This window comes from Bactrocera oleae, chromosome 6 (genome assembly GCF_042242935.1).
Source record: "Bactrocera oleae isolate idBacOlea1 chromosome 6, idBacOlea1, whole genome shotgun sequence".
Taxonomy (NCBI): domain Eukaryota; kingdom Metazoa; phylum Arthropoda; class Insecta; order Diptera; family Tephritidae; genus Bactrocera; species Bactrocera oleae.
Window position 1 is genome coordinate 16,069,868 of NC_091540.1, and position 18,777 is coordinate 16,088,644.

Consider the following 18,777-nt stretch of genomic DNA (forward strand, 5'->3'; position numbering starts at 1 on the left):
TCAACTTAAATTATTTTCCGATTTCGGCTATGGTTCACTAAGGACATATTATACCTAGAAGTTTACTGACTCTCTTTCAATGGTATGCTTCAGTTTATGGCGTTTAAATTTAATTTAGTTACAACTGAAAGTAAGAAAGTAACTAATTAATTTTTTTTTTCACTAGCATGGATGTATTCTTACTTTTCTAAGCTACTGCCAAGTATTCCAAAGTTTAGCTTAGATTAAAAATTAAAGGGGGATCTATAATACCCTCTGCGAATAGCAGGCACCTTGCGGTGGTGCAGGGGCTTAGGTCGCAAGGCATTCTCGGCATCTCCCAACCAGGGTGAGATGTGCTGCGTAGCACCTCTCACACAGGTTGTCAGAAGACACATGCGTGCGAAAACCAAGAGCTGCCACCTCCTAATCCAGGGTGTTATGCGATTTCCATGCCCATTGGATGATTTGCAGCCAAAAGGTTAATTCGGCTGTAGTCTAACGGAGCCTTCCAAACATCGGGCCGCATTGAGAAGTAATGGTGGCCTTACGCCGCATTATGGGGCTCTAGCGCGACGGACTCTTTGTTCCCCTTTACAAAAGTTGTACGAACAAGATAAAGAGGCAACAAACAACAAACACAACAGCAACAACAGCGAACGAACTTGGACAAGGATAGCAACAAAAGCAACGGTGCAGGTAAGGGCGAATCGGGGGCTAAGCGCAAGTTCAACTTCCTGGACGCCCTTTCGCCAGAGGAGTGTGCGTTGTTCGAGGAGCATGCCAGGGACGACGATGAGGACATGCCCTCGTGCAACGGGTGTCCACCGGTGGGGCTCGCAAACGTAGAAGGAAGAGGGGAGGGAGACTACCCCCCTACCACCAAGTGGATGTTCTGGAGGACAGGATGATCTCAGGAGAAAAGGCATGAGCGGTACCAGCCTGAAGTGGTACTTGAGACACTTCCAGGAGGGAAGAACTCCGGAGGATGCCGAAAAACTCAGCCCGCAGGGCGAGGTTGCGAAAAGGCAGCTCCCTCGACCACCCAAGCTGCGAAGCGGAAAAGCAGACAGCTAACGCTGCAGGAGCCGCCCAACACCAAGCGGCAGAGGGGCAACATCGCACAGGCGACCGGTGGCCACCACTCCGCCCCAAACCCCCCTCGGGCAGTGGTGGAACAGCGCAGGTATGCGGATGCCCTCAAAGGCATTCGTATGGCTGTGCTGCCGCTGAACTACCCGGCGGAGACGCTGGGGTCGGAGGAGCTCACCGTGCTCCAAGACCTACTCATGGAGGAGGTGTTCAGAGGGTCTGGATACAAAGCCTCCTTCCACGGGGTTTATTTCAAAAGAGGCATGCTGCAGGTTGACTGCAAGGATGAGAGGTCGGCTTTTTGGCTGAGGGAGACCGCTCCCAAGCTGGAATGGCCCCATCCTTTGCGCAAAGAAGGGGGTAGAAATTCCGCCCATGCATAGCATGACGGTATTCCTACCCAGGTGCGCAGGCAAGCCGTACGAGTTTGCTTTCGGGCTCACCCGGAACCAAAACGAGGGCCTCAGCACATCGGCCGGGCGGGTGGTCAGCAGCAAGGCCGAGGATTCTGCGTGGAGGCTCAACCTCTGCATAAACGACGAATCGTATAAATTCGTCCGGAGGGTGAGCTTCCGCCTGAACTACAGGTTCAGCTCGGTGGTCCAGAGGCCATTTAAGCCTAAAACTACCACCGAGAGTGATGCAGGAAAAATAAGGCAGTTGGATGAGGTTGCGACTCAACCCGGCGCAAGTACGTCGAAGCAGGCGGCAACTGCTTAGACAACGGTGAAGGTCCCTACCGAGAAGGAGCTTCTGGAGGGGCTCACGGACCTATGGATCAGTAAAGGAGAGGTCAGGGGCCTCAAAATGGAGTCCAACAAGGTAATCTGGGATCTCTCTAGTAAGGAGCTGCTCCGTAGGGAGGAAAGAGCAGGCATCTTTCTATAGCTTCACTTACATTTATCAATCGCTTTACACAAACAAGCATTTAAAAATTGCTTATCGTGAACAACATCATGTTGTATTCAACAAAATTTATAGTTGTTAAAAATATATTTTTAAGAAAACTATATAGTCTAGTAATGCTGTTAGTAAAATATTTCTTTGTTTTCTTTTCACTTCCATTGTGAATGTTTCCCCTTATTTTTTGACAGTTTGTTTATTCACGTATTTTTCATTGCCGCAATTTGACATAGCTCCTGACGTTTTTACATAATATTCTTCCCAAGGGGTCAGTGCTGAATTTTACTATTTTTTTACACACTAAATACGATTTTACTGCCAAATCATTTACAAATATAATCAAAAACTATATTCATTGTTAACAGGTCGGAGTTTATATACGATGTCATTAACGCAAGCTGTTCGTAACGGCAGCCGCTTTGCTGCAAAAGCACTGCGTGTAACCGCCGCAGTTTCGTCCACTGCCCAGCCACAAATGCGTTTGATGCACAGGATCAGCAGCAATTCACCTGCCGTAAACGTTTTGTTAAATCAGGTGAGTGGACCGAGGTAGAAGGATATCATTAAGATATTGTACAAAAGTGTTATCAAAGAATGCGTTCAACCAATACATATTCTTAACCTCAAAAATGGTTTTGGATGCTGCTATAATCAAAATAAAAAATCATTGGAAAGTAATATAGTATTAAATTTTGGTACAGCTACATATCTGTATATATATACATAGTAATTATTTTAAATTAAACAGAGGCTGCAGTCAAATTTGTACGAGCTCATCTTAATTTAAACGATCAATTTGCTTTAATTAAAAACAAACGAATATCTTTTTCATTTCGTTCTACACATATTTAGCAGCAATATTACAAAAAGTCCTTTAAAGTGCGCACTTATGCATCAGCTAAACGCAGTTTGGAGGAAATTCAAGATCGCGTTTTGAAAGTAGTCGCAAGCTATGACAAAGTGACTGCTGATAAGGTAATAAAAGCGTTTGGAGAAAGAACTAACCTTTTGTTTTTTTTTTGTTTTGTTCTTGTTTTCGGTTCATTAGAACAATTCCGTATGGCAATCACAATTTGTGCGAAACTATTCTGCAAAGCCGCCACTTACTCTTAAATTGATAGGCGAACGCGTCTTACTCGTACTGAAACTGTATGACAAGATCGACCCCAGCAAGGTAATTGGTTTTTTTTTTAATTGTAAAATAATCAATATATAAAAGTTATAATTAATTTTTAATCATGGTGTTTATCAATTGTTATTGCCAATACTATTTGATTGAACCGAAAACAAGTTTTTTATACTATATGATTCATATATTTTCATTCAACAGCTCAGCGTTGACTCTCATTTCATTAATGATCTTGGTCTCGACTCATTGGATCATGTGGAAGTAATTATGGCCATGGAAGATGAGTTCGGTTTTGAAATTCCCGATTCAGATGCCGAAAAATTACTGAAGCCTGCTGACATCATAAAATATGTTGCAGACAAGGAGGACATCTACGATTAAGCCATTAAAATGATTAGTTCTATAAAGGATAGTAATGCACGCAAGTGAAATGTAATTTGTTTAAAAACACATGAAATGAGTGTAATTTACATTTACTGTTAAACCAAATACAAAAAAAAAAAAAAACTTAAGATAGACGAATTATTTTGCTTCTCAAATGATATATTAATATCAATGAGGACTGCAGCAATGCTATGTGGAGCACTTCTCATCAATCTTATATTAATTGAAATGAGCGAAAACGAAATAAAATTATTTTCATAGAAGAAGCATAACTTTGTTAGATATTCAAATTTCAATTTGTCTCCTACAAATATAAAGACGTATGAGCATAGTGTACGTTATTGTGACTATTAGGTAACAACAAGAAGAAGAATTTAGTTTGGTTTTTCAAATTATCGCAAATACATAAAAATGAATAAGTGGAAATCTTGCTTGATCGACGAAATGCTAACAGAATTAGGTAACTTAATATTTGCATTATCGTAATTATTTTTATAACATATTTACCATTTTTTAGCAATCAGTCGGCAATCTATGTCTCAGCAGTCGAATGAAATTTCAGACATCATTGATAAGTCAAATAATATATTGCTGCAAATTGAATCTACGCGCGGTAGCACAAACAACGCCAACACTAATATTAATAATTCCACAAACAAAACATATTCTTGTAAAAAGGAAACGGTACATACTTTGGCTAAAATAATTGAAAATGCACCGCAGATGTTTAGCGCCAACATGCAAACTCTCGCAGCCGGTTTGAGTCAAAACAGTGACCAGTTTGAACAGTATTTAGAGCAGAGTCATCAACGTGCTGAGTACCTAAGTAGTTGCGTTAGAAAATTGCTCGCTATAGGCGATACACTTACGCAAATAAAAACGGTTCTACATGAGGAATCTGATGATGACGTTAATACTTCTGAAGTATATGAAATATAGAGTGAATATTTTTTTTTTCATTAAAAAGTCGCATATCAATAATTTATCTGTGCATTTTATATTTTAAATTGTGTTTACATATTAGAAACTGTGTTTAATAAATATGTGATTAAATTCATGAAACTATCTGTGCGCGCTGACTGTGCATTTACTGTTGGCGCGCCATTTGTAAATATTTCTTGATTTTCACGTATATAATTAAGCTCTTCTAGATTAGCAAGTATAGATTGTAACTTTCTTTCCTCCTCATGTGTGAAGGCTTGCTTAGTATCGTTTACAGTTGGACATAGTTTTTCCAACTGCTTCCCGAATGCACATAATTGGTCCAATTTCTTTTCATAGGACAGAGCGCTTACGTCTTGTTGCTGTGTTTCGTTTAGAAATTGTATAAGTTTCTGTTGAAATTTCTTAAAGTCATTATAGATCTCTGAGGCTGAAGGTAGTTCCGCTGCACTACGCATTATATTTTGTAGTGAAGTACTACATGGTGATTGTTCACGTGTGTTAACCATTATGGTCATGTCTCTTGCCATTGTACAATTCATACGCTGTTGCTGTTCTTTTGTTGGAAGGCGTTTAGGCTTGTGTAAATTGGAGGGATACTCTTCAAATGCTTTAAATATATCTGCGAAGTCCGCTACTGTAGGATTGTCCTTGGAGGGCGTAATTTCAGAATTAATTTCTTTAACTTCACGCTGATAGTTTTCATAAAACCCCGACAGATTAATAATTGAAGTTTTTACCCTATACTCTTTTATATTCCTTTCGTGCTCATTATGATTTTTATATATGTGTTTAGAGATTTGTGAAAAATCAACACTTTGCAAAGACATTTTCATATTTTAATTGAATATTTAAATATGTGACACTTTCTGGTGTAATTCACAATAGTTGAAGTAAAATAGGGGATTGAGATCAACGAACATTAGAGTTGCCCACTTTTATGCCAGTTTAAAATTGAATTATTTAACGTTAGTTTAAGATAATTGGTTTAGCATATACAGGGTGTTTTTTCGAGGTATTGAACTTTAAGTTGCCATTACTGTTCAAGATGGCGACCGATTTAACAGCTGTAAAGTGATTTATTATCAGTTTTGTTTGGCAATTCGTCATGATTCATTGTATAAGCCTAGATTTATACAATGTCATGAATAGACTCACGCCTGAACAACGCTTGCAAATAGTGCAATTTTATTTCGAAAATAATGGTTTTGTGCGGAATACGTATCGCGCACTACGATCATTTTATCGTCGACAAAATCGTCCATCAGAGCAGTTAATTCAATTAACAATGGACCGCTTTCGCACCAAGTTTTCTCTTATTGATAACTCGTTTCCTCAGAGAAGTCGCACGGTGCGTACAGAAGCAGCTAGTGCTGCTGTAGAGCGTAGCATTGAGGAAGACCCGAATGAGTCCATCCGCCATCGAGCACAGGAAGTGGATCTGTGTCCATCCACTTTATGGAAGGATCTTGGTTTGCGTGCTTACAAAATCCAACTCGTGCAAGAATTAAAGCCAAACGACCATTAAGAAAGGCGTAGATTCGTCGAATGGGCCCAAAAAGAGATTGGCCTTGTTCCCGATTTTCATAAGCGAATTTTGTTTAGCGATGAAGCGCACTTCTGGCTGAAAGGCTACGTCAACAAACAAAACTGCCGCATTTGGAGTGAAGCTAATCCTCAAGTGTATGTCGAAAACCCGTTACATCCAGAAAAACTGGCTGTTTGGTGCGCTTAATGGGCTGGTGGAAGCATTGGTCCGTACTTCTTCAAAAACGATGATGGCCAGAACGTTACGGATCAATGGTGATCGGTATTACTAGCTTTTTTATTCCTGAATTGAACAACCATGATGTTCAGGAGCTGTGGTTCCAACAAGACGGCGCAATATGTCACACAGCTGGTGCCACAATAGATTTATTGAAAGACACGTTTGGTGACACATTCGTTTAACCATTTGGAAGACAACATTCGCCGTGTTATTGCCGATATACAGTCACAAATGTTGGAAAAAGTCATCGAAAATTTAGATTGGACTACATCCGAGCCAGCCGTGGCTGTCATATGCGAGAAGTAATATTTAAAATGTAATGCCACAAGATAATCTTTCGGATATATAAAATGCGTGTCAATCGAATAATCCATCGATGTTTTATTGCAATTTAAAGTTCTATGCCTCTAAAAAAACACCCTATATTTACTAAAAATTTATTTTTGACTAAAATATTTGTTTCGTTAATTACGTGGTGTTATTTAAAATTACTATTGTAAAATACTTATAGCTAAACAAATATTGCGTTAAATGCAATCTTACGAGTGAATATTGTTGCTTAACCGTACTCCGATTGTATGGTGAGTGCGAATTGTCCTTTGTTAGGAATAGAACTGCCATGGTACCAAATTCTGGTATCAACCAATACTTTAAATAACGAGATAAATTAACTTATAGTTTTTAGTCGATGATTAAATATAACGCACCTGCATCACCGGGTTCTACATAGAAGGAAAACGATTGACAAACGTGATCACATTCTGGAGTTGGTGCTACAATCCAACTTTTGTTGCCTTGCAACTGAGCTTGCCAAACAAGACGCGGAATATAATCCAACTAAAAAATTATGTTAATTAGAGAGCTAAATTGGTAAAAACACAACGCACATGCATAAAATCGCCTTGTTCATAGCCAATAAATATATAATCCGTATTTGGCATTTCAGCATCAACTGGTAAAAAATGTGGACGCGGATAGAGTTTACGTAATTCTTCCAATACCACTGGATGGCAATTGCTCCAACCAACATACCACGGCGTTTCACCTATGCTTAAATTAGAACGTGCGTTAGGCATTGCAAAGACATCATGCAACGATTTGAAATCTGAACGAAAATGAAGAAATGGACAGCTCTCGTCCATTGCACCGGGTATACGTTCATATAAGCCTTTAAGATAATCGAAATTTAAAAGTTGCTTAGCCTTCCAGTGTGCGACAGCATTTTTGATTATAATTGGCTGAGAGGAATATGCGTAAGGTGCAAACTCTTCACGCGTCAGATTTTGTAGTATCTTTGGTCCTGATACATCTCTGAAATTTGGGTAATTTTTCACATTAGCTATAATTTTTTAATTATCATATATTATACCACCTGCAGAAGTCACAGTCGCTTATAGGTCTTGTTGCCTCCGACACAATATAATTATTGGGTAAAAAGCAACGTACTCCCAAAAGAAACGTAATTATTTCATAAAATATAGGCGTTACTACCATTATGAACGCCAATATGCCTAGCACATACCACAAATTAATTCTATTCGGATTAAGATCTGCATCTCGAGATTTTCTATACGCTTCTTGTAAATCCGATGTTGTTACTAGACCAGTGCGCAAAGCGTCATCGTGTAATGCGTCCAGTTTTCGCACAAAATCTTCCCCAAGAGCTTCGCGCGTTCGCTTCGCTGTGGGAGTAACATTTCTGGATGATGACCGGTTCCAAAACTAAAAAATATTTTTATGTTACAAATTTGTCCAAAAGTTCTTTTAATTTAAAGTAACAATTGTTGTACCAAAAACATCACGTTTATGTTACCAAAACTGGCACAACTGCAGTTGCTTGAACTTTAGACAAACATTTTTGATAAATACGAATTAGGAACTTCGGTGTATCGTTTTAGCAGAGAATGTAATCTACATTCTCAGGTTTAATTTATCAGTGGAAATTGTAAACAATGGAGATGTTAAACAGCTGATGCTATCCTCACAGATAGTGTTCCCTGTTTTAAAATCGATAAAGAGATATCGCTAGTTCGCTGTTCGTATATGTCTATCTGAGAGGTATGATAACGTTCTTTATTAGAAAAAATCCTCAACTATTTTTTATGATTTGAAGTTAATGCTCATAAAATCATAATTGTAATTTATATAAATTAAAAAAATTCGTATCGGTATTATTTTCGATATCCAGCCAATTGTGCAAAATGTGTACCTTGCAACTCACACACATAATTTAGTTGGCAATGCTGTACAAAATGCAACCTTATAGTTTGGAGCTCAGTTGCAGCTGAATGCCCCATCACCCTCCCGCAACTCGTGTAAAACACCTGATAACATTTTCGTAATCAAAATTGTTCTCTCAACATGTCGCATGCCAACTACTTCATTCAGATCGGTTGGCGGATGCGGTTTGGATTACTTTGAATGACCGATTGGATTGGAGCTGTTGTGTTGGAGCGGTTTTATTACAATATAGAAGTACATTTTTTACTGTGGCATTTAAGTGTAAATCGCGGATAAGTTCGAGTGCGTGTATTCTTTGAACATTGAGCTTAGCATGTACAATTTCATTCAATATTAATGACAATAAAACAAGCACCTCGGGCGAAGGTCATTGGCAAATAAATATCTATCAAGACTTTCACTTTTAATAACAATAAATATCCAAAAACTCGCTACTGCATTTCATATCGTACAAAGATGACAAACGATAAGGATAAGACTATACGTGTGGGCTCCAGAAAAAGTGAAGTAAGTCGAAATTACCGTAGAGCTGTGTGGAAGTGAAGGTTATAATCACCTAGCAAAAGAAACAAATAAGAAACATTAATGAATTTCGTGAATGTAGTTTTTGTTTTTTATTTTTAATAAGTACATGAAGCAAAGCATATGGATGAAATGAGTGGTAAAGTTGTTTGTTGTTTGGAAGCAGAGGGAACGTGAAGCGAGTGCTGCGGATATTGGTTGTCGTGCTTAATTTTTGGTTAAGTTATACAATCGCGCAACTCACAACACAAGAAAGAGCGGCGACAATCACGCACATGAGATTCCAACAGTATGCTTATAAACTCGCCACAATGCTATGCACAAATGCACAAGCACTGCGGGAACGATTTTGTGGCAGTGGAATCGAACAGAAAATATTGCTTTAAAGTTTCAACTTATTTTGTATTTGTGCTTCATACATAAAAATTATGGATTGTATTTGAATTTTTTTATACTTATACTATAATATGTATTTGTCCGTTTGTACATATTTTGGAAATGGAAGTCATTAAAGTAGCGCAATGAATAGCATTATTCAGTTTTGAATTTGCTCGCGCATTTTTCTTACATACATTGTAAGTACATATATGTACATAAGTATTTACTTACATATATACAATGGTATAAGTAAAATGCACTATCTGCCAGTAATGCTATATTGGGCATCTGTAACTATTACACGTGTTGTCAAAACTGTCGGTTTGACGATGAATAATGAATATCAAATCAGAATTTCAAACAACTCAGAATGATAAGATTTGCATTTGACTTCGATAATTTAAATGAAATGTCTTTATTCTAAAAATTTGATGAGTAGCTCAATCAATGGTATTGTGAACTTAAAATGTAAAGAAATTTGAGACTGTTTTGCTGTTTCGACTTTTTTTTATTTCGCATCCAACAAACGCTACAATTTTTCTATGTTATTTTCTAAAATATATCTGATTATACGTTCGTTTTCTATGAAATTAAACAAACGATTTAACTTAATTTTCATTGTTTTCTTATAATTTCAGTTAGCGCTGATTCAAACGAAACATGTCATTGCACGTTTACAAAAACTCTATCCCAAAAAGAAATTCGAGATCCGTAAGTAATTGTTAATTCCATTTTTTTTTTTGATGAATTGGTATTTACATATTTGTTTGTTGAATTTTTTAAAATTTACGGATGTTCATGTGTGAGTATGTATGTATGTATATGTATAACTGCTAAAGGTATTGTATCGAACGTACATACTTACTATCTATATGTACGTACGTGAGTATATGCAGGAAATCTGCTTATCATTAATTTATATGCACATTTGTATGTAAATATCAAAAGTTCTTTATACTGAGACAAAGCAAGTGAGTTATTGCTCACGATATGCTTGCGATTTTATCGGTTTTTCTTATATTTTCTTATTAATACAATATAATTAAAGCAGCGTTGGAAATTAGAACTTTAATCAACATAATACATTGTTGGATTTGAGATAATTTTAAGCAAAAAACAAATTTTGTTTTTCAAAAATAATTGTTGATTATTAAAGTACATTAAATTCTGTAAATTTGCATTTTTGTTTTTTACTTATTTATTAAATAAGATGCCTCTTCAAAAGTAAAATTCAAAAATCAAAAGCGCGTTTTTCTGACTAGCAAGTGGACAAAACCCCATAGAGAAATATAATGTTTTTTGTAAACTTCCAAAAATATGTGATATTTTTCAGTTTTGCTTACAATAGTGTAAAAGTTTTAGTGTTGGGGGTATTTTAGGTATTAAGCAGCGAGTGGCAAGGCATATTTTTGATTGGTAAGATAAGGTTATCTTCGCAAGCGTTCGCATTGATGTCTCCAATTATTAAAACTTGTTGTTGTATTTTATTTTGTTTACATCATACTTGTTATATTTGTTACTATGACACAGCAACTTTGTTGTATAATGTAAGATTTTAATTTCTGCGCTTATCAAACCTAAGTCTATTTTCCATAATATATATAGATACCATGTCAACGATAGGCGATCGTGTGCTCAACATATCACTGCCAAAAATAGGCGAGAAAAGCCTTTTCACACGAGATCTCGAAGACGCATTACGCAACGGCGGTGTAGATTTTGTTGTACATTCGCTCAAAGATCTGCCCACCGCGCTACCAACTGGTATGGCGATTGGTGCCGTACTGGAGCGTGAAGACGCTAGGGATGCTTTGGTGCTGCGTGAGGAATACAAGGGTCTCACTATCGAAACATTACCAAAGGGTTGTGTGATAGGTGGGTAAAGACTATTTGTTTTTAAGTAAACGGTTAATTTTTATTGCTTATGTTACAGGCACTTCTTCGCTACGGCGCACAGCTCAAATCCGTCGGCAATATCCTAATCTAACCGTTTGCGATATACGCGGTAATCTGAATACACGTCTTGCGAAATTAGATGCCGCTAATTCGAAATTCGCTGGCATAATACTCGCACAAGCTGGTCTTGTACGCATGGGTTGGGAGCAGCGCATCAGTCAGGTGCTAGAACCGACTGATTTGCTCTATGCTGTCGGTCAAGGTGCCTTGGCTGTTGAATGCCGTGCCAACGATGAGGAAGTGCTCTCAATGTTGCAAAGTTTAATGTGCCTGTCAACAACCTGTCGCATATTAGCCGAGCGTAGCTTTCTCAAAACTTTAGGTGGAGGCTGCAGTGCCCCCGTAGCAGTTTGGAGTAATTTAGATGGTGATTTAACTGAAACAAATCAAAATAACTGTAACAGCGCGTTGTCATTGGTGGGCGCCGTCTGGAGTTTGGATGGGGCTACCGAAATACGCGACAAAAAAGCCTGCACCTTCGCCAAAGAGGAAGTGAAAAAGGCTGCTAACGATGACAATGCAAATTTAGTTGAAGACACTGATGATGATAGCAGCGATCAACCGCCTACTAAACGACGCCGAAGCAACGAGTCAAGTAGTCCCGAACAACGTCACAGTCCACCAGTGATAAATGACGATGCAGAAATGGAAAAGCTTACAGCCGCCTACACCATGGGCGACATCATTGAAAAACACATAAGCTTAGCAAAACATTGCCCTGTCATTAGCGCTGATTTACACAAAATAGAAATGATAAACAGTGTAGAAAACGGCAATGATAATGGAAATGTTAGCGTAAATGTGGATTTTCGCGCTGGCGGCGACTCGAATTTAAACAATCCGCATTGCCCCTTAAAAATGAATGTGGGGCAGGATTTTATGGGCGAATGCCCATTTGTAAGTAAAGAAGAAAAGATTACATTGGCTACAGCGGGGAAATGCCCCGTTACCAATGAGCTGCTACAAAAACCGAACGATGAAACTGATAATGTTGTCGTTGCGGCCGTACCGTCTACCTCAAAATGTCCGTTCGCCAACATGCACAGCACTGCGAATGATAATGAATTCTCAAGCAGTGCGCCAGACGCGGCAGCGGGCAAGTGTCCGTTCCTACAGAAAACTGTAAAAATGTTCGACTATGCCGACGAGGAGAAGCCACAACCTAAGTCGGTTCCAGTGCTGATTGAAGATGTAGATAATCTATATTGTGGTTTGTATCAGCATGCATGTTACAATCGTGAATTGTATATACGTAGTGATGCCTTGGGCCGACTATTGGCTGAGGAATTGATTAAAAAGGGTGCCTTAGAGGTTATGAAATGCGCACAAGCGGAAATACATAGCAAAGCATAATAATGAAATAGGAAAGACGTCTGACGTCTCTAACTTTTATTAAAAAGAAAAACTGCAATATTATTAAAGTTTTCCCTTTATCCATGACCTTTAAAATATAGTTTGTAGAGATAAAAAAAGGAACTTTTTGGTTGACATCTTTTTTTCCTAATTTGTTTCGAAAATATTTGAATACTTAAGAGGGGTATATAGTGGGAATTCGTTAACATTTTTGCTCTTTTAATATTACAGCCAAGTTTATGTTTGTGTAAATTGAAAATGTGTATTTAGTGTAGTTTATTAAGTGAAAATATATTGGGTTTTTTCATGAGCCTACTTTAATTATGATTATTTATGATATATACATACATATGTATATCATGGTTTAAAAATATGTAATTCAAATATCATTTACCGTAAAATAAAATCAATTCGATTTAAATTGCTAATGATTTAATTTTATTTTCAGTTCAATACGAATATATGCGTACATACAAATATATGCTGATTTACGTACGATTACACTCTTTGTAAGAATTTAATATTTCTAGTTTTATGATATATATATAATTTGGTAGTACCGTACCATTGACACTAGGTAAACCACTCAGCATGCGGAATGGGTAATCGTGTTGAAAATATTAAAAAAAAATTATATTAAAAGACAACAAACAACTTCTTACTACGTTAGTCTATTAAATCGGGATGTTTCTCACGCATATGTTGTTGCATCTTTGATGGTCTACTAAAACGTTTCGGACAGCCAGGATATTGACAGGCTAACTTAGTGTTGAGACATTTCTCGCTAAACAGATGTGCCTCATATTTTTCCAACGAACGGAATTGTGCATCACAATTAGGGCACTTTTTGATTTCGTCACCGCCATGATGTTTGTCCATATGAGCGCGCAACTTGTCCACCGTGGAAAAATGTTTGTCACATACCACACAAGATTCTTTACTTTTTTCTCTTTCAATTTTACGTTTTTTAGACGGTGTTTGCTCCTGACTGCTGTCTTCAAGTGGATGTTTTTCTGTACCACTCGCAATTCCATTGAGTTTTTGTTTCTTTGCAACGTGATCTTGACTAGAATCAGATTCTATACCTGTCAAATCAACGCTATGACTCATTGCCATATGATTCTGCAACGAGCTATAACGTTCGTATGTTGACGAACAGTTAGGGCACTTGTATACATCGCTATTATATATACCATGTTCATTAATTAAATGCGCTTTGAATAATTTCTTTTTAGCGCATCCAAAATTACAACGTATGCATTGAAAAACCCATTCTGAAGATGATATTTCGCTCGAACTTAGTTGATTACGTGGTTTTTTAAAAGGTGCTTGGAATAGATGATCTTCTTGCTGTTCTAGTTGATTTTCGTATATGCTCTCCGAATAGGGATTATTTTTATAATTGTTGTCTGTTTGATTAATGTTGTCGTTTAGGATCTCCGGAAAATAATCATTTTGAGTTAGGTTATTAGTTTTATGCAATGTTATCATATGATTTCTAAGCGTTTTTGAGTCACGCGCTTGATAAAGACAATGTTCACATCTTAGGTCCTCATTATCACTCAAAATTTCTTCTTTAGGTTTAATCAACTCGTCTTTGGCTAATATGCTTTGTTCTAAAGCTACAGACTTTTGGCGTTGTGGTTTAGGTTTATTTTCATGTTCGTAAGCGATATGGTTATTCAAAGCAAATAGCCGGCAATATGTACTAGGACATCGCCTGCACTTATAAATTCTTATGTCTTCATCATTGTGTTTAACTGATAAGTGCCGCTTAAAATGTTTTGCATGAATGCTTTTATATACACAGTGAGCACATGTAAATTCATAATCGTTGATACCATCTGCTTGATAACTATTATTATTTTTCTTAGCAACATTAGTTTCATTGTTTACATTAATAAGTGAAGTGTTATTATCCACCTGTTTACTTATGGTTGTGCTGCTTAATACACTTGGCGAATCAAATGCAATTGTCTTTCGTCGTTGTCGTTTTTCACGTGGTTTATTTTCATGTATGCTGCCGATGTGATTTTGTATGGCATTTATGCGTTGATATGATTCAGAGCAATACATACACTGGTAAATGCGTGGATTATTTAATTCATGCTTAGTGGTTAAATGAGTTTTGTACAATTTAGGCTTTTTGGTAGTGTACTCGCAATGAGTACAACGAAATATCCAATCCTGTAGAAATTTTTCATTTGCCGACACTTTGCTACTTTCATTTATACTATTCTTCTCATTAGCCGCCTCATCGCTATCATCGTTTTTATTGTTGGATATGTTTACTTTTTCCGCATTTCTGCTATGTGGTAAAGCCTCCGATAGCCGCTTTAGAACAATTTTAGCTTGTACCAGCGACGCAGCACATGCGGAACATATGTAAAATTTTGGTGGGAACTCCAACGACTGTAAGAAAATGAGGCTAGCTATGAATTCAAACAATTATCGCACTGCACTTACGTTATCACTAAATATAAATTTTATAATATCAGAAATTTGAGTGCCCAGTAAATGTTCATTGGGCTCAAATACAGCATCGGATTTACTTTTACACAACTTGCACACTTTCATTTTGGACACAATTATTTTCGAAAAATTCATTTCAATAAAAAAGCGTGGCTGGTGCTCATCCTTCTTGGCGCCTGCTTGCCACATTTTAGTTTAATTGAAATTTATTTGCTATCAGATCTACGAGCAGAGAACGTAAAATATACGTATAATAATAGAAGTTTTAAAATTAAGAAAAAAGTTTTACAAATTAAAACAAAAAAAAATTTACATTACAAAAATATAAGTTTAAAGTACAAAACTATATTATGAAGTAATTTAAAGAATTTATCTGTAAGTAGATTGTTAAAGCCGCTTTAATAAGTGGCAGCTCAATATGCCGCTGATTTGGCCGCACTTTTCTAATAAATACAAGCGCCAGAGAACGTATTACAATATACGTGCTCTGGGCGAAGAAGTTCCATTAATATTTTGTAAACAATTTAAGAAGCTGTGAAACCATTGAATGATTTTTTTTTATATATTGATACATAAAACAAAACTTCATATTCAATGGGTCAGAAAGAAATAGTGTTTGTAGAAAGCAAGGTATTGAGTATCGGGCGTATATAATTAACAATTTCCTGAATAATCAAACGAGCAACAGGTAATTTTAGATTGTAAAATTGAAGGTAATTTCTTTTATCATTAATTTTTAATTTAGCCAAGAAATATTATAATGCTTTTTCATGAGCTCGAGTAGAAATAATATTTTTCAACAGTAAGTACAATTAATATTTGGGTGTGGTAGCATTTGACCATATTTATACACGAAAATTTAACCACTTGTTGAATTTCACCTGTACATATGCTAATTAGAAAAATACCATCAAACTATTGCTTGACTAGCAATATATATACGCATACCATATTGGGGTATATGTATATGCATACCAAGTACGAACACGCTTTTCATGTTCTTAGTAAGAAAATTGGTAAATTTAATAACATTTCTACTAACATAAAGCTTGAAAGTATTAACTATTTGAAAATAATTTCCTTACACCCTGAACCTAACATAGTATATTAATAGTATTTACGAAGTGAACGTTTTTTTTTGTTTTTCTTATAGGCATTACAAAACTAAAATGTTGCACTGTAGCGAGTTTGATTATGAAAATGGAAACTTTACAAGAATTACAGCATTGGATGTCAAAATTGTTAAAAGTAATATAGTATTATGCGAGCAAGATTCAGGCTTTAAGGATGATATTGAATTGCTTGACGATGAGGGTGGGACCATTGCTGCTGAATGTTTCGACAAACCAGCTATCATTAGACGAAAAAAAGGCCGTCCACCTAAACGCTACAATTATCAATTCAAATGCGAACAATGTGACTTTGTCACTGCCTATGCAAAGTATTTTCGTACTCATTTGTCTCAAACACATAAAGACGATTCAATGCGTATATTCAAATGTACACAATGCCCTGAAGCATATGTGGAGGAGCGTTTTCTACATGAGCATGTGAAATATTTACACGATTGTGTGCCACGCCAACCGAAATTCATCTGCACCAAATGTGGTAAAGGATTTCCAAAACAATCACATCTCACGCGACATTCCTATGTGCATGATCCAGCGAAGAAACCGTTTCTATGCGATCGCTGTCCTATGCGTTTCACAAATCAGTCCACCTTAAATCGTCACATTGAAGCGAAACATATTGAGCATAAAGTGCATACTTGTGCAGATTGTGGCAAGGCTTTTGGTCATATTTACGGCCTAAAAGCGCACAGAATACGTTTGCACAAAATGGAATTTTAATAATTAAATATTTTTTATTTTCAATCAGCTGTATTATAAGCTGTTTCAAATATATAAAAGACTTAAGACAGAAACTTGCAAAAAGGTTTGGCGTTAATTTACAAAATTTATATTTCCAATATTAAAAAATTCACTTAAATAAGTATTTAAAAAAGTTTTATTATTTAAAATCAACAAAAGCAATGAACAACTTTTTTTGAAACATTGAAAATTTAACAGATTTAATTAATATAATAGTTAAGAATGTAAGAGATTATTTTTGCAAGTTTGCGTACCAGTTAATTATTTATTGAATAAAAAATATATTAATAAAACAATTAAAATTTATTAAATAATTACAATTTGTATACTGACCGTCCTTAAGCATTGGCTTAAATTTTAATATATAGTTAGAATTATTAAATAAAATTAATATTATATACATACGTACTATATTGAAGAGCTTTTTAACCGAAAATATATTTTTACGCAATGTCTTTCTATGAAATTGGTGATTATTTGAATAAAAATTAATTAAACAAGAATCAATTATATAAAATCATGATACTTAAAAATGTAAAAACATCAGGCAAGAGGACTTCTGATTTTTTTTCAGATGTTCTTTTTTTTGTAGCCAGTAAATCATTGCTTATTGATTCTGCTTAGACCTTGGCTGGATATAAAATCTATTGTTTTCCTATAGGGACTAACAACAGGAATGAATTTTGTTATTGTTGTTGTTATACCAACACTTTGACAGTTCCTTTTATATATGTAAATACATACGTGATTTGGGTGTATTCGGTCGATGGAACACAACAGAACAGAGTTGCGTTCTGCGTCAATCGGGAGTTTGGACAGCAGGCCCACGGCCAGAAGTAGCTCCAGAAATAACTTTGTCTAATTTGATACAAAGTGTTCGAAAATGTAGCAATCTTTCATAGATTCCTCCCTCCACATCACACCGGTAATCTAAGTATTTTGGAATGAGACCAAAGTGTGCGAGATCTCCAGAGCACCTAGGCTCGCAGTCATCTAAGTACCCAACTTTTCAGTGTTCAGAACAGCTTTCGCGGCCATACATCTTCCAACTATGTTCATTGATGCAATAACCAGCAAAATATTGAGCGCCATAGTTAGCACACTAACTTGCGCAGTGCACCATAAATACTGATAAGAGCCGCCCGTTTTCGCGAAATACAAAAATTGCGTAGAACGTTATTGGCTTGGTTTCATAGAGTTAAAGAACTACCTTTGGTGAGAGTCCACACCTTCTACCAATGGCCCCTCTGCAGTAGTACAGGACAACAGGTGCCTACCGTGCTCTTTTCTCGATATTGGGTTTCCAAGAAAGATTCCTGTCTGGAATGAGCCTTAGATATTTGAAGTTGTTAGCAGGGCGGAGACATGTCCCTCCCATCGTAGGTAGGTCGAATATCTGGTGAAATTTTTTATTTTTTTCCGAATTTTTGGTATAAAAAAAATGTGTATACATATGTACATCTGACTACAGTATTTTTATATTACTTTCCGTTTACTTTTTTCTGTAACTGGCGCGTGCTTTAAGTAGTTCACAGTATCCAAAATCAGTGTAATATACACGTTTACGTGTATAACCATATATTTTGTTATTACTATATTATTAAGCATAGCATGAGATGGCGCGCCGAAAAATCATCAGCATAAATTAACCTGAGCAAATAAAATGAACCCTACTTGAAAGTGCTTGAAATCGATTTAATGGATAATCTCAGGCAAACTGAATCATATAATAAACACAACGCCACAAAAAATTAACTGAACATCAATTTATATACACTCACGCACTC

At 36.4% G+C, this 18,777-nt stretch overlaps 8 protein-coding genes across 13 annotated transcripts in view; 4 read left to right on the forward strand and 4 right to left on the reverse strand.

Moving 5' to 3' along the window:
* The window catches only part of LOC106623993 (uncharacterized), a 134,355-nt gene that overhangs the window by 58,315 nt on the left and 57,263 nt on the right, over positions 1–18,777 (reverse strand). The gene's annotated exons all lie outside the window — the stretch shown is intronic.
* On the forward strand, positions 2,132–3,615 carry ND-ACP (NADH dehydrogenase (ubiquinone) acyl carrier protein). 4 transcript variants are annotated; one of them, XM_070111997.1, is made up of 5 exons: positions 2,132–2,242; positions 2,340–2,509; positions 2,827–2,934; positions 3,023–3,148; positions 3,305–3,615. In XM_070111997.1, the coding sequence occupies exons 2-5, from the start codon at positions 2,357–2,359 to the stop codon at positions 3,482–3,484; spliced, it is 567 nt and encodes a 188-aa protein (XP_069968098.1). In that variant the 5' UTR covers positions 2,132–2,242; positions 2,340–2,356; the 3' UTR covers positions 3,485–3,615. The 4 variants fall into 4 exon arrangements, with proteins under 4 accessions (XP_069968098.1, XP_014097320.1, XP_014097322.1 ...); XM_014241845.3 differs by lacking the exon at positions 3,023–3,148 and having other exon boundaries at positions 2,827–2,949; XM_014241847.3 differs by lacking the exon at positions 3,023–3,148 and having other exon boundaries at positions 2,830–2,949.
* On the forward strand, positions 3,793–4,599 carry msd1 (mitotic spindle density 1). Its single transcript, XM_070111996.1, has 2 exons — positions 3,793–3,947; positions 4,005–4,599. The coding sequence occupies exons 1-2, from the start codon at positions 3,899–3,901 to the stop codon at positions 4,424–4,426; spliced, it is 471 nt and encodes a 156-aa protein (XP_069968097.1). The 5' UTR covers positions 3,793–3,898; the 3' UTR covers positions 4,427–4,599.
* Positions 4,464–5,321, reverse strand: msd5 (mitotic spindle density 5). Its single transcript, XM_014241841.3, has one exon. It carries the CDS (start codon positions 5,263–5,265, stop codon positions 4,501–4,503), a length of 765 nt encoding a protein of 254 aa, XP_014097316.2. The 5' UTR covers positions 5,266–5,321; the 3' UTR covers positions 4,464–4,500.
* On the reverse strand, positions 6,559–8,205 carry LOC106622610 (uncharacterized). The gene is made up of 5 exons (XM_014241838.3): positions 7,988–8,205; positions 7,570–7,919; positions 7,085–7,508; positions 6,905–7,034; positions 6,559–6,845 (listed from the first exon to the last, which is right to left on the reverse strand). The coding sequence occupies exons 1-5, from the start codon at positions 7,994–7,996 to the stop codon at positions 6,757–6,759; spliced, it is 1,002 nt and encodes a 333-aa protein (XP_014097313.1). The 5' UTR covers positions 7,997–8,205; the 3' UTR covers positions 6,559–6,756.
* On the forward strand, positions 8,429–13,068 carry Hmbs (porphobilinogen deaminase-like protein l(3)02640). Its single transcript, XM_014241835.3, has 4 exons — positions 8,429–8,945; positions 9,977–10,049; positions 10,944–11,213; positions 11,272–13,068. The coding sequence occupies exons 1-4, from the start codon at positions 8,895–8,897 to the stop codon at positions 12,645–12,647; spliced, it is 1,770 nt and encodes a 589-aa protein (XP_014097310.1). The 5' UTR covers positions 8,429–8,894; the 3' UTR covers positions 12,648–13,068.
* Positions 13,063–15,323, reverse strand: indra. The gene is made up of 2 exons (XM_014241839.3): positions 15,114–15,323; positions 13,063–15,059 (listed from the first exon to the last, which is right to left on the reverse strand). Exons 1-2 carry the CDS (start codon positions 15,306–15,308, stop codon positions 13,314–13,316), a joined length of 1,941 nt encoding a protein of 646 aa, XP_014097314.2. The 5' UTR covers positions 15,309–15,323; the 3' UTR covers positions 13,063–13,313.
* On the forward strand, positions 15,590–17,283 carry LOC106622607 (oocyte zinc finger protein XlCOF15). Of its 3 annotated transcripts, none has more exons than XM_036360565.2 (2): positions 15,590–15,832; positions 16,273–17,283. In XM_036360565.2, exon 2 carries the CDS (start codon positions 16,289–16,291, stop codon positions 16,967–16,969), a length of 681 nt encoding a protein of 226 aa, XP_036216458.1. In that variant the 5' UTR covers positions 15,590–15,832; positions 16,273–16,288; the 3' UTR covers positions 16,970–17,283. The 3 variants fall into 3 exon arrangements, with proteins under 3 accessions (XP_036216458.1, XP_014097309.1, XP_069967650.1); XM_014241834.3 differs by having other exon boundaries at positions 15,590–15,807; XM_070111549.1 differs by lacking the exon at positions 15,590–15,832 and adding an exon at positions 15,875–15,921.

What these genes read in the sequence shown, in the direction of transcription:
- LOC106622607 (XM_070111549.1), top strand. Translation starts at nt 15,890, where the DNA reads ATGAGCTCGAGTAGAAATAATATTTTTCAACA. An exon ending in AGAAATAATATTTTTCAACA is followed by an intron (nt 15,922 to 16,272) that starts GTAAGTACAATT and finishes TTTTTCTTATAG; the next exon opens with GCATTACAAAACTAAAATGT.
- ND-ACP (XM_070111997.1), top strand. Translation starts at nt 2,357, where the DNA reads ATGTCATTAACGCAAGCTGTTCGTAACGGCAGCCGCTTTGCTGCAAAA. An exon ending in TAAACGTTTTGTTAAATCAG is followed by an intron (nt 2,510 to 2,826) that starts GTGAGTGGACCG and finishes ACACATATTTAG; the next exon opens with CAGCAATATTACAAAAAGTC. An exon ending in TAGTCGCAAGCTATGACAAA is followed by an intron (nt 2,935 to 3,022) that starts GTGACTGCTGAT and finishes TCGGTTCATTAG; the next exon opens with AACAATTCCGTATGGCAATC.
- LOC106622610 (XM_014241838.3), bottom strand. An exon ending in AGCGACTGTGACTTCTGCAG is followed by an intron (nt 7,509 to 7,569) that starts GTGGTATAATAT and finishes CCCAAATTTCAG; the next exon opens with AGATGTATCAGGACCAAAGA. An exon ending in AACAAGGCGATTTTATGCAT is followed by an intron (nt 7,035 to 7,084) that starts GTGCGTTGTGTT and finishes ATAATTTTTTAG; the next exon opens with TTGGATTATATTCCGCGTCT.
- msd5 (XM_014241841.3), bottom strand. Translation starts at nt 5,265, where the DNA reads ATGAAAATGTCTTTGCAAAGTGTTGATTTTTCACAAATCTCTAAACAC.
- msd1 (XM_070111996.1), top strand. Translation starts at nt 3,899, where the DNA reads ATGAATAAGTGGAAATCTTGCTTGATCGACGAAATGCTAACAGAATTA. An exon ending in CGAAATGCTAACAGAATTAG is followed by an intron (nt 3,948 to 4,004) that starts GTAACTTAATAT and finishes ACCATTTTTTAG; the next exon opens with CAATCAGTCGGCAATCTATG.
- indra (XM_014241839.3), bottom strand. Translation starts at nt 15,308, where the DNA reads ATGTGGCAAGCAGGCGCCAAGAAGGATGAGCACCAGCCACGCTTTTTT. An exon ending in AATTTATATTTAGTGATAAC is followed by an intron (nt 15,060 to 15,113) that starts GTAAGTGCAGTG and finishes ATTTTCTTACAG; the next exon opens with TCGTTGGAGTTCCCACCAAA.
- Hmbs (XM_014241835.3), top strand. Translation starts at nt 8,895, where the DNA reads ATGACAAACGATAAGGATAAGACTATACGTGTGGGCTCCAGAAAAAGT. An exon ending in TGGGCTCCAGAAAAAGTGAA is followed by an intron (nt 8,946 to 9,976) that starts GTAAGTCGAAAT and finishes TTATAATTTCAG; the next exon opens with TTAGCGCTGATTCAAACGAA. An exon ending in CAAAAAGAAATTCGAGATCC is followed by an intron (nt 10,050 to 10,943) that starts GTAAGTAATTGT and finishes TAATATATATAG; the next exon opens with ATACCATGTCAACGATAGGC.